The 13,205-nt window shown below is 45.1% G+C and overlaps 1 protein-coding gene across 1 annotated transcript; it reads left to right on the top strand.

The window, feature by feature from the left end:
• The first annotated feature begins 254 nt into the window (after positions 1-254).
• On the top strand, positions 255-11,221 carry PTHLH (parathyroid hormone like hormone). Its single transcript, XM_084811384.1, is given in 3 exon segments — positions 255-361; positions 10,820-11,193; positions 11,196-11,221. Coding segments are annotated over 3 exon segments (501 nt in total). The 5' UTR covers positions 255-260.
• The last annotated feature ends 1,984 nt before the right edge of the window (positions 11,222-13,205 follow it).

The raw sequence follows: 13,205 nt of genomic DNA, 5'->3' as shown, positions 1-13,205 counted from the left end.
GGCAGATCCGCCCCGGACCGCGCCCCCGGCTCTGCCCTCCGCCGCTCGCGATAAGCCCAGGCGCTCGGCCGGGCTCGCGGAGGGCGGAATCCGCGCTCGCCGCTCCGACGTTTCCTCCCCCCGCTCGCTCGCTCGCGCGCGCGCGCGCTCTCTCTCTCTCTCGCTCTCTCTCGCGCGCGCGCGCAGGCAGGCGGGCAGGCGGGCACTCGCTCATCGGCCCTTCTCCTCCGCAGGTCCCAGAGCCCCGCAGCGAAGCGACGATGTTCCCGAGGCTCTTTCGACAGTGGAGCTTCGCGGTCTTTCTGCTGAGCTCCTGCGTGCCCTCTTCTGGGAGATCGCTGGAGGGGAGCAGCCGCCGGCTGTAAGTTTCTTCTTCCTCTGTCATTCGAATCACAAGGAGGGGAGCGGGAGAGAGGGGGAGTTCGGGCACGCATGTGAATCGGGAGCCCTCGGAACTAGGACTGATCTCCAGTGGTATTCCCACTTCTCACCGGGAAAAAGTTGCCTGAATCATCTTCAGACAGTGACACTGCACTGTGAACGTCTACTCAGAAGTAAGTCCTGTTGAGTGCAGTGGGGGCTTCCTTCTTGGGAAGTGTGTACAGCCCAGGTTAGTTTATGGAGTCATTGTTCAGGTTACAGACCTTACCCAACTAATAATAATATAATAATAATTGGTTTAGATTAACTTTAGTAAAGGCACAAAAGCCGTCACAGATTTCCATTTGTTTGAAGTCAAAATGGCTCTCTATCTCCACAACAAGGGTTTTTAAAAAAAATTAATGACAAAGAAAATTTGGAGACATGTGGCATAATATTTAGAAGAACTAAGAACAGCAGAGGGAAAAATCTCTCTCAGTGATTGTTGGCACTGCATAAGAGGGACAATCGCTGTCCTTAAAGGACACAGGGGCGGGGGACGCGCGCGCATGAGAGCCTCAAGTGCGTCTGATTGTCACAGACTCTGTTCATATTACACGCACATGAGTGCTACAATAGCAGGCACGTTATAGACTTCAGATGCTAAAAGAGGACTATAGGCATGTTGGCATCGGTCCCAGCAATGTGGATAGCCCTCTGGGAGAATATACATGGCGCTTAAATCATAGACATTGCTTTCACCCTTATGGGGCTTGTGCGGTTTCTGTGGACCACATTTCCCTTCTTCCCTTGTTATTCCAGTATTAGCTCTCCAGTTTGAGTTAAACTTCTGATTTGGAGAGACAGTGAGGTTTTGAGATAAGAGAATCTGAAAAAGGACCCACAGCTCCAAGCCTACATGCACTCCCCCCTCACTTACCACCACATTTATTGATATGAATCATGTGACTGTAGTGTAAACAAAACTCAGAGAAACCACCAGGTCAGTAATCCCACACTGTGGTTACATACTGATGCTCTGTAGATCTCTAGTTACTTCAGGCCCTGATCCTGAAATCTCTTTACTCTGTCCTAATTATTCAGCAGGGGGAGGGATGTCCGTAAAGCAACCATTTTAGAGAAAGTATCTGTCCTAAACACAGAAGTCCTAGAAAGCTTTGGCTATGGAGCAGTATAGAAATGTAATGAACACAATACAGTAAAATAAATGTGTATTTGGGCACACAGATACATAAAAGGCACCTTGTCTGATGCAGTATATTAGGTTTGGGGATAGATAATGAAAGGATCCATTCAAATTAGATCTGGAGTTACATACGTGAACTTTGCTCCAAAGGATAATCTTTTCACCTCCTTAGGCAACTTGGGTAGAGAGCACTGAAGGGAAGGCTACAGAGCGCTCTCTCCCCAATCACACTCGTTACCTGCCAGCCATGATCAGCTTATTATTTGGAAAGCGTGCTTTTCACTATATTTCTGCAGAAAATCCATGTTTGGATTTGTGTTGATTTCTTCCCTTGGCTAAGATATTCTGGACTGGAACCTTTGGATTAATCAGTGCTGCCTTTTTCAGAAGCAGTTGTTTCTACTTCAACACTCAGATTAGTCTCTCTAATGTAAACATTACTAGCAAAACTCACACTCACTCCACTTGGTGCTAATGCTGAAATCTATCCTAATGCACTCTTTATGCATGAAGTGATATTCCCGAATAAAGCCAACAAACAACAATAAATAACCCATAACATATCACATAGAACAGCTGTTTTAAGTTCAGGTTGGTAACTCGGTTTAATAGATGGAATTCTGAATACAGCAAGCTGTAGGATGGTTACAGAATTTACAGAATATAGATGGTTACAGCAAGCTTTGGGTACAGAATTGTTCCCTTAGGCTCCATCCCATAACACTAACTCCATGGCAAACTCCAACGGTGGAATCAAAGGGTAAATTGTAGAGGAGGGCTAGATGTGAGTTAATAAACATGAAAATGCCATCAAACCCACAAAGTACCTTACCGATCTGTAAACATTTTGGAAATAGATAGTTTCTTGGCATATAGATCAGATCCCTAAAGACTGGAGACAGGAGGCAAGCTGCAGTCACGGAGAATGGGTTCTTTTGGAAGTCAGTGAAAGAAGACAAGGGCCAGAAGGACTGTTTGAAGTTATGGTGATCAAGACATCAAAAGTGGAAACTTTCCTGATGATGACTTGGTTAACCATTTTCCTTTGGGGATTAGCAGTTTAACCCAACCAGCATGTTTATGATACTGAATGCATAGCAGTCAGAGTCATTTGCATGAGTTAGAAGGATAGCTCTGTGAATGCAGCATACAATGTATACAGCAATTGGTGTGGGTACGTTTGGGCAGCGAGAAACCATAAGCTCTCAACCTTTCTCTCAAAATTGCTTACCGCATGTTAGCATTGCATTAGCTGCATCTGGTTTGGGGTCAGACTTCTTTTCACTTAACAAGTTAAGCTTGCAGGCTGGAAGGGACCTCTAGTGGGTTATCCTAACAATTCCCAAATCTTTAATCTTCCTGGCACTCTTTTTTAGGGATTATTTCTCAACAATTAATCCACCCCAGGGCTTAGGCACACCTAACCAAGTTTAATCCTTTCTCACTCCATACAGTTACATGGGATGGGAGAAATAATGCTGGAAGATGGATTTCTTAACTACATTGTTTATAGTCAGTGTTTCAGTTCCAGTATTTTTTAAAAAATGTTTCAACAGATTATTTGGTGCCTGACATTGAGGGTGTTGGGGCATTTAGAGACTGTAGAAGGGGCTGTCCCCCTCCCTTTAAGTCACAGATGAGTGTTCCTCAGAAGTGTCTATATTTGTGGCCAACTTACTAGTTGAACACACAGAATGGCTATTTTTAAACTTTTTACTGGGTCTTTGAACTATGTCAGTGTACATAAAGGTCCATGTAAGATGTAGAGAGGAAAGCTGTGCATGCCAAAGGCACACATGTTTCACTTTAAAAATGTATGTGTAGGTGTGTGACTATTTAACATGGGCTGATACTGTCGCTACTGTGAAGTATAGAAGGTAGCTGCAGCACAATATCTTAAAGCATATGTTGGATTTATTAACAATTTAATATTGAATCTGTAATACTGAATCTATATCCAATCCGTAGCCAAACCTTGCTAATAGCCTTGTCTTCTCCCACCTGAAGGCTGGAATGATGAGGTGGAAAACCCAAATGGTACCCTCTTCAACCTCATTAACATGAAGCACAATTCACTGGGAAGTCATCCTGTGCAACCCTTGTGGCAATGAATGGGAACGATACAAGAGCACAACTGTGCTCCATGAGGCTGGCCCAGGAGAGCATCCCTGTAGATTGTGCCACATGGGTCAAATCTGTCTACCTCCTACTCTGCTACCCTTAAATAGCACCCCAAATCCACATCCTTGAGGCAGCGACCTCAGCTTGACTCAGAGTGTGTCTGTGTTTGACACATGTCTTCAGCCTGATAAACAGGGAAATCACTACAATTGCTACACTAAAGCATTTTCAATCTACCAAATTTTTCACTTGAAAAGATTTTGGTTTCATAATGTGCGCAGGAAATATTTATGCAAAATGGTATCCTTATGTCTGCAGAGTAACGTCAGGTAATGTTATACAGTCTCATAAAATGGGCCCAGGTTTGCATGCTAAATATCAGATAGATGTTTGAACTGAAATCTACTCCATGCTAGCACATGAAAATGTCACATCTTCTGATAAATTGTTTTGGAAATATATGCTGAATATTGATACAGCTGCATATTAGAGGCTGACTGTATTCTGTGTAGCAGGAAACATATGTGTAGGCTTATACTACCTATGTATGAACAGAACAGTTTTCTCTCTCTGATCCATCAATACCCTTTTTTAGATTTGATGTTTTTTGAATAACATGATTAAGAGAAGGTCCATGGGATTAAGGTAGTTTTGAATCTGTGGCAAAAACACTTAATGGAGAGGAAAGCAGGAGAGCCTCTCTCAAATTAAGCATTATACTACATTATATAATGGCCTAAAAAGTGCCCACCAGCCCATTGGCTGAACTGCTGTGAGGTCATGATCACAAACTGATTGCTGAAGGAATAATGTGGAGTAATAGAATACTGACACACGGTGCAACTTCTGTAAGGGAAGTAAAGGATCAAAGACAATGGGGAGAAAAACAGAGCCTAGTGGCAGGATATTGTGTGTGGGTGGGGCAGGGGGAGGAGGCAAGAGGAGAAAGAGGGAGAGGGAGGGAGAGGGAGAGGGAGGTGAGAGTTGGAGAGAACAAGGTGAAGTGACATTGCGCAATTATTTGAAAGTGACAGCCAGACTTTTGGGGGTAGTATTTTACATTAAATAAAACTAAGAATTTGGAATGTTAAGTCAGGAGAAGATTTCTGATAGAAGCATCCTGGGAAAAACAAATAGGACTGTAAGATGAGTCACCATGGGCAGATTGATAAACATGATAAATGTAGGCTAGACTAACATGGCAGCAAAGTACTAGGTTTGTCAAGGGGCCTGTTCTGAGAACACAACAGGTGACTGTGATGGAGAGACACAAACAGAATGTCAGAATGGCTGTCCTAAGAACCTCACCTTTATGACTCACTTTAATATTGCAATTTTAATACGATACAGGTTAGAAACCTGCATTGTGCATTGACCAAAATATGTATGTTTTAAGTACATACATGTCTTTTCTTCAGTCTCTTTGCATTTCCATGATGTACATAAATGTTTTTTGTTTTTGTTTTAAAGGACATGCATGTATTTCTAATATTAATATTCTGGAATGGAATGTACATAACGCGGTGCTTGAATTAAGGGTTTCCCACAGTATAAATATTACTATTACCATTTTTGAGCTAGAAAGCACAGACAGTTTTACTGGAATTAACCTCAGCCAATATAAATTGCTTTATTGTGTGTGTGTGTGGGGGGGGTGCTTTGCTGCCATCTTTAACAAGGTATCTAGCAGTACACAGAACTTCCACAAAAATGTTAAACTGATCATATCAGTGGGAACACCAGACATTATAGCATATGTTCACACAAAGCCAAGTGGATTGCCAGCATTTTCACTGGAAGGGTATGAAGGCGCCTTCTTCACAGCAAGGCTTCTTATCTAGCTCTATACTGCCAACATTAACAAGGATCAGCTCCCCAGGCTGTCTCAGGGCCCATAGGCCTGCCTTCTGTTTAGGTTGATGGCATTGCACTGCATTGACGATTGATCCCAGTGTCTAAAACACTGATTTACACATGCTTGTTTTTCACTTGATGACTATAACGTCATGATAACTTCCATGGATGAACAAGCCACTAATTGTAACAACAGAAACACTTGTCATTTATGTAGCACTTAAAGTTCTAAGACATTTCTGTATATTATCTCAGTAACTGTTACAACTCTGAAAGACAGGTGTATATTATTATTGCAGAGAGGAAATGAGGCTAAGAGGGAGAGAAGGGCCACCTAAGGCCACCTAAGTTCAGGGCAGAGGTGAGATTCAAAGTGGGGACTTCCTAGTTTGTAACTCAGTCTCTTGGCCACTAACACCAAACCTGTTTTAAGGAACATTGCAGATCACACACCACAGACAGGGTTTTTTAACCCTTGATGTAGCCTCAAACATAATACTTTTCAATAGGCACTTCACACACGCAAGCCATCAAGTGCTGAGTAAGTAAGCAATGAGAAAGTAATGAATGAGTCCCCAGCTCTTTATATGAGCCACAAGGTGCTTGGGGTAGTAATACCCTGGATTTCTCTGTTGCGTCTGCAGAGTGCTGTCCCAGGACGCTGTTCCAAGTGGTCCAGAGCCTGGTCGGTCCAGTTGCTCCGGAACCGCTGGAGCATTCTAAGGCCTCCTGTGAGGCCTCGGCAAGGCACTTTGCAGATAAAATTGATTGGATTAGGAGTGTTACTCCGTGCGCTGTGGATACAGTTAGTGAGCAAGAGGCGGTTTTGTGGGATCGGTTCCAGCTTCTTCCTTCTGATGAAGTGGACAAGGTGCTTTCATCTGTAAGGCCGACCACCTGCTTACTTGATCCTTGCCCACCTTGGCTCATTATGAGCTGCAGAGAGAGGCTGAGTGAGGGGATAAGGGCAGTGGTAACGTCTCCCTTGAGGAGGGAGTGATGCCATCAGCCCTCAAGGAGGCAGTGATAAGATCGCTCTTAAAGAAGCCCTCCTTGGATCCCCAGGTCCTGAACAACTTTCACCCAGTCTCGAATCGGCTGTTTTGGGGCAAGGTGATTGAGCGGGCGGTGGCAATGCAGTTGAAGGCACACTTGGAAGAAGCCAATTATCTAGATCCATTTCAGTCAGGCTTCAGGCCTGGGCATGGGACAGAAACGGCCTTCGTCACCTTGGTGGATGATATGAGGAGGGCTCTGGATAGGGGCGAATGCCCCTTCCTTGTTCTCCTCAACCTCTCAGTGGCTTTTGATACCGTTGACCACGGTATCCTCCTGGACCGCCTGGAGGGGTTGGGCATTGGAGACACCGTATTGCAGTGGTTCCAGTCCTTCCTCTCTGGCAGGTACCAGAGGGTAGCACTGGGAGAGGAGGTTTCGGACCCGTGGCCACTTACTTGTGGGGTGCCACAGGGTTCCATCCTCTCCCCGATGCTATTTAACATCTATGTGAAGCCGCTGGGGGCTATCATCAGGAGGTTTGGGGTGCGGTGTCATCAATATGCGGATGACACGCAGCTCTACCTCTCATTCAAATCCTCACCAAGGTTGGCCGTAGAATCTCTGTCCAAATGTCTGGAGACGGTGAGTGGCTGGATGGGGAGGAACAAGCTGAAGCTAAACCCTGACAAGACTGAGGTACTTTTGGTGGAAGACAAGAGGAGGCTGGGGGATATTGACCTGGCATTGAATGGGGTATGGTTACCCTTGAAAGACCAGGTCTGCAGCTTGGGGGTCATCTTAGACTCCCAGCTGTCCATGGAGGCTCAGGTGTCAGCTGTGAGCTGGACAGCGCTGTACCAACGCCATCTGATACGGCGGCTGCGTCCCTACCTTCCCGACCATCTGCTCCCATCAGTAGTACATGCCCTGGTCTCCTCTCGTTTAGACTACTGTAATGCGTGCTACGTGGGGTTACCCTTAAAGACGGTTCGGAAGCTGCAGCTGGTACAGAACGCGGCGGCTCGCCTGATTAAAGTCAGCCGCCGGCGAGATCACATCACTCCAGTGCTGAAGGAGCTGCACTGGTTACCAGTTGTTTTCTGGGCCAAAGTCAAGGTGTTGGTTTTGACCTTTAAAACCATATACGGTTCCAGCCCAGCCCATCTCGAGTGCCTCCAGCAACACCAGACAGGCCGATCAACAAGATCAGCCTCAGATGGCCTTCTCTCTGTCCCATCAGCCAGGACAGCTAGGCTGGTGAGGATGAGGGAGAGGGCCTTCTCTGTGGTGGCCCCCACTCTGTGGAACTCCCTCCCTAGGGAACTCCGCCATGCCCCCTCTTCAACAAGCTTCCTCCACACATTAAAAATGTGGTTGTTCAGGCAGGCATTTGGCGTGGGCTAGGGTAATTTTAGAAAGGTGATGTTTTTAATGTTGAATTTTATTGTATGAACTGTTTTCACTGTTGTGCATCGCCCAGAGTGGCTGCGTGACCAGCCTGATGGGCAATTAATAAATTTAATAAATAAATAAACAAACAAACAAACAAACTGTCTAGGATTACATAGACAGTTACACAGTTACACAGATAATTGCCAGTCTCTATATAGTTCTAATACCAAATTCAGAATAGTTGCTAAGGAGATGAATGTGACAAGCAATGACTTGATACGTGGTTTCCATCACTGACATATTTTAATGGCCTTCAATGCAGTAAGTCAACATGCCCACCTTATTATGAAATGGCTCATGAGCTGCAAGCAAACAGAGCTGAAAGATCCGTTTCCTTGACCAGCAGGTGTTCCCCCATTTATACTACATTCATGCAATGAAGGAGGCTGTATGAACACCTCAGCATATTCAACTGAAAGCAGACTGGAAGGACAGCTGTTTGTGGCATCCATTCGAACCAACCTGAAATCCCACCTCCCATTTTTTCCTGCAGTTAAGAGTGCATCCACCTTACCCTGAGGGAAAAGCACACAGTTTCCCATAGTTAATTATTTCTCAGGCAGCTCTCAGATCACCTGTTGGACCACAAAATGGTTTCTGTGGACCACGTTTCCCTTCCTCCCTTGTTATTCCAGTATGAACTGCTTGCAAAATGCCTGGCTAAGCCATTGCTAAACTATCCTAACACTGAGAAATCTCCGGTGAGCCAAACACATCCGTGATGTGATATAGGCAACTAGTGCTGCCTCAAGAAAGTTAGGAAAGTATTAGGTTTACATAGAAAAAGATGCAGGGAGGGTACATGAGAGGGTGAGTGCTGCAGAGGCAATGTGGTTAATAGAAGATGTGAAAGTGAGGCATCAAGAAAGCAGCCCAGCAGCTAGGCTCCTAGCCCAGAACGTGTCTTCCAGGACAACTGGTGAACAGCAAGCCAAATTTTGCCTTCAAAATACCCATCCTCCAAAACAACTTTATTTGGCCCTTGGTAGCCCTGCCATACTTCAAACATCCTGCCATATTTTAACCAAGGTGCACTAATAGGTTTGCTCATGGTTTCACTTATAAGGAAAAGAAAAAGTTTATTTTCAAGCTGTGAGAGAGATCTAATCCATGTGATAATTCTCTCTGTTATGTAGGATTTTTATGTAGTGCCCTAGCTGTAGCTGGGTACGTGTAATCTAGAAACAAAACACTTTATGATACTCCATAGCTTTATCATGAGGCCTGACTGACTATTAGGACAGCTTGTTTGGCAAAATACGCTTTGAAACCCCAGACCACTATCTGGAAAGTAGAGGGTCCCCAGGGAACATAAGAGACAGCCATACATGTTCTACTCATCCAGAATCCTAAACTAAATGGGATCGATACATTCTTTGCACCTTGTAGTCTCCCTTGCCTCAAGTTTTGTTGCTGTCACTCTTCTTGTGGCATCCCTGTTCTCCACCAAGTATTTGCAATTTATTCTATCCAATAACACGCAGCTTCCCTTTACAGAGGAAGGGGAGTGCCTTGCTCTGCACTTTGCAGTAATTTAGTGCTTCTTCAAACTGTAAGTCAGTCCAACATCTCCATCAAGAAAACAAACACCTCGTCCTCCAAGGCCATAACTAACCTGGCCATAAAAGATGTAGAATGTTATGATGTTTAATCACTAAGGGAGCAATCCTATGGCTGCTAGTCAGCAGCCAGATGGCCATAGGATACGTCAGTTTCCGGGAACCGACCTCGGAGCCTGTGCACCGAGGTCGGTTCCCTGAGAACCAACCTTCCCCCCTCCCACGCCACCTAGCAGGCAGCTCAGAATGGCCCCGCTGGAAGAAGAGAGCGGAGCAGTGAAAACGGGGGGTTCCGGGGGGGGCCTTCTGGGGCGGGGAAGGCAGAAATGCCGGTACGACACATCCAACGTGTCATCCAGCAGCCGCTTCCCCCGCTCTGCCTTCCCACAACTAGACAAGTAAAATCAGCTGTCTAGCCGCAAATGCAGGGTGGCTGAAGCGTGGGGGGGGGGACAAAATCCCCTCCGTGCTTCTCCTGCCCTGCATTGGTTAGGTGGCCACCTCCGAGTCCAGAGGCGGCCGCCTATCCCAGTAGGATTGCTCCGTAAGTGTCTTAGAACCTAAAGGAAACAGCTCATCTCTGATATCCAGGCATGATTACATTTTCAATTAATAGTTTGTGCGTCTTAGGGCCCATTCTGATTTTACCTTCGAGGTGGGGAAGCTGCTGACGTGTGCTCCCTCCCTGGGCTGCTCTGCTACCATCAGAAGCTTCAGGCCGCATGGGCAGAGTCCATGACACAGCTTACCCTCATTCCAGCATTCCCCCTCCTGGAAATTGGGAAGGAACCATGTTGTGGGCTCCTCCCATCTTCTTTTGGGCTTCTGATGTTACCAGAGTGGTACAGATAGGAGACAAGTTACACTGGTTCTGATGCCACAAAGCAAATGTCAGAAGCAGCCCTAACGTAAGACTCCTTTTGGGATATTGTGTTGGAGAGATTTGCTCCCATGAATTAGGAGTAATTATAAAAGTTGTATCCCTTTTCCCAGTGTCTTTAGCAATCTTTGATGGTTGACTTTGATATTTAACACAGCTCAATGGGTCGAGTGTAAGATAATTAGCTAATTATTTCATGTTTGGATGTTCTGTTTCTGTAGTACTCAAGGAGGTGTATTAGTTCTACCCCACAGAGGCCCAATTTTCTCCATTGGGTTGTTTCTCTGGGCTCATTACTCCTACCAAAAGAGGAGGGATGGGTTTTGCCAAACTGGCTCAACAACAGTGTTTGTTGATTTAATGACATGTGGGTTTGCTTTTTTTAAGCAGCAAAAGGACAGTATCCGAATACCAGCTGTTGCATGACAAAGGAAAGTCTTTGCAAGATATACGAAGACGAAACTTCCTGCAAAACCTAATTGAAGGGGTAAACACAGCCGAGATCCGGGCTGTGTCAGAAGTATCACCTAACCCTAAACCTGCCACCATCGCAAAGAACTACGCTGTCCGGTTTGGCAGTGACGACGAAGGCAAGTACCTGACTCAGGAGACCAACAAAGCTCAGACATACAAGGAACAGCCCATTAAGACACCAGGAAAGAAAAAAAAAGGGAAGCCCGGGAAACGTAAGGAGCAAGAGAAGAAAAAGAGGAGAGTTCGCTCAACTTGGCTCAGCCAAAGAGGGTCCGGCAGTGGAATGGCACGGATCCCCCTCTTGGACATCTTTAGTACTACACATGTCAATACAAGGTAATTCTTCAGCCTCTGCGGAAAAGGCAAAATTTTCTATTTCCTGTGCCAGCTCAAGGCAATACGATGCCTAACATGGGAAGCTCAGACGGTAGTCAACATGGGGGAGAATCCACTGGGGGGTTCTCCCGTACACGCACCATTGAAGTGAATGAGAACCGTGCAGGTGCAGCCTCTGGTTCTTGGGTGGATGAGGCTTTACACAAGGAGAAGTTAAGGGCATCCAGAATCTGCTGCTTGACGCAGTCACACCTTTCTTCACAGTACGGATCTCTTCCCTTCACATTTTCTCTGTGTTGTATATAGAGAAAGGAAAATAGTTTCTCTTGTGCACTAGCACTAACTCCCCCTGCTTTAACATAATTTACCAAGATAAATACTTTGTGCTTAAAAAAAAAAAAAGCATTTCAAATCCACTACACTTATTAAAAAATTCTACAGGATTTTTCTAACATGAGAGATGTTTGAGGTTTAAGATTATAAAATAACAGCCTTGCTTGAATTTTGCACGTGTAGAAAAAATCAGCTATGCTTTCTCTTTTGTCTTTAACAATTTACACCCTGTTTTTAACTTTAGGGGAGAACATGGAAATTTTCTCTTAGTAATATCTTCTTAAACTGGCCAGCCTTCTGCCATAATATTTTCCCTGCCATTAGGACTTGTTAGTTCAGTTCCAATTTTGCTGCCAGCTTGTCAAACGATTACATTGCTGCTGAAAAATGTTGAGCATTACCCTGGGGGTAGAGAAACATGTTTCTCTCATGTATGACAAGGAAGAGCTTTAAAAAAAAGGAAAGAAAAAAGAGTTAACAGCTTAAGAACTGCAACTTTGCACAGACTCCATATGATCATTTTCTGAAATACTTGTGAAAGCTCTTATCCTTTCATTCACTTTTGGATCAGAAGGAAAATAGTGCAAGTACAAATTTCATAGCAGATTCTTGGAACAGACATTCTAACACTGGAATCCTAAGCATATTTACTCAGATGTAAGTCCCACTTAATTCAATGGTGCTTGTTCCCTAGTAAGTGTGCTTCTTGGGATTATATCTTATTTTATTACATTTGCATCCTACCCCTCCTCCAAGAAGCTCAGAGCAAAGAACATAAGAATTATCCCATTTAAGCCTCACAATGACCCTGTGAGGTATGTTAGCATGTGAGAACGTGACCTGGCTAATGTCACTGAAGGTGCAATCCCTCAGTTACTCCCACTGAAATCCAAAACAGTCCTAAATTGCTTTCTTAGTGCCTAGACAAGGATGGATGCTGAAGGTGCCCATAGCCAGGTGGCCCGGTGTCTAGAATGAACTTGGAACATAGCTGAACAACGATTTCAACCCCAGTTTGTCCCAGTTCAAGTTCATTCTAGGCACTGGGCCACCTCAGCATCCATCCTTGTCTAGGCACTAAGAAAGCAATTTAGGACCATTTGGGATTTCAGTAGGAGCAGGAGCAAAGATGTCAATGGGGGGGGTACCTTCACAGCAGGGGTGAAGTCAAACTTAAAGAACAGTATCAACAACAGCATCAACAGAAGTCAAGCTGTCCCTACCCGTTTTAAGGGATTTGTGCCTGAGTTACTATATAGACCCACTTTGTAACAATAATCACTCCATTTGCAGAAACAATTACTTGTCCAGGGATGCAGGAGGAGCTCCTGAGGAATAGCCACAGCATCTGGCATGAAACACAGGGATGGGATATTTTGCTCCCTGCTCTCACTGTCCTATATGATTCCCCTGCTCGATGGATTTGTAAGTTCTGGCTAAATCCTTTGGATACAGGCAGCCCTTAAGCACACGGGGTGCCATTTGTCTGCATGCTCTGCCACACAACAAGCCAAGCCGGATGAGTCTCCTGTCATGGTTTGGAAATGCGATGAAACTGGGGGCCTTGGTTCCTGTGTGGGCAAAGCCTGCAGGTACAGGCTCTCGTGTGTGGTTTGAGCTGCCACGTGGG

Source organism: Heloderma suspectum, chromosome 7 (genome assembly GCF_057233095.1).
Source record: "Heloderma suspectum isolate Gila_16-S chromosome 7, 16-S_ref, whole genome shotgun sequence".
NCBI classification, from domain to species: domain Eukaryota; kingdom Metazoa; phylum Chordata; class Lepidosauria; order Squamata; family Helodermatidae; genus Heloderma; species Heloderma suspectum.
This window is presented reverse-complemented; position numbering and strand designations above follow the sequence as displayed.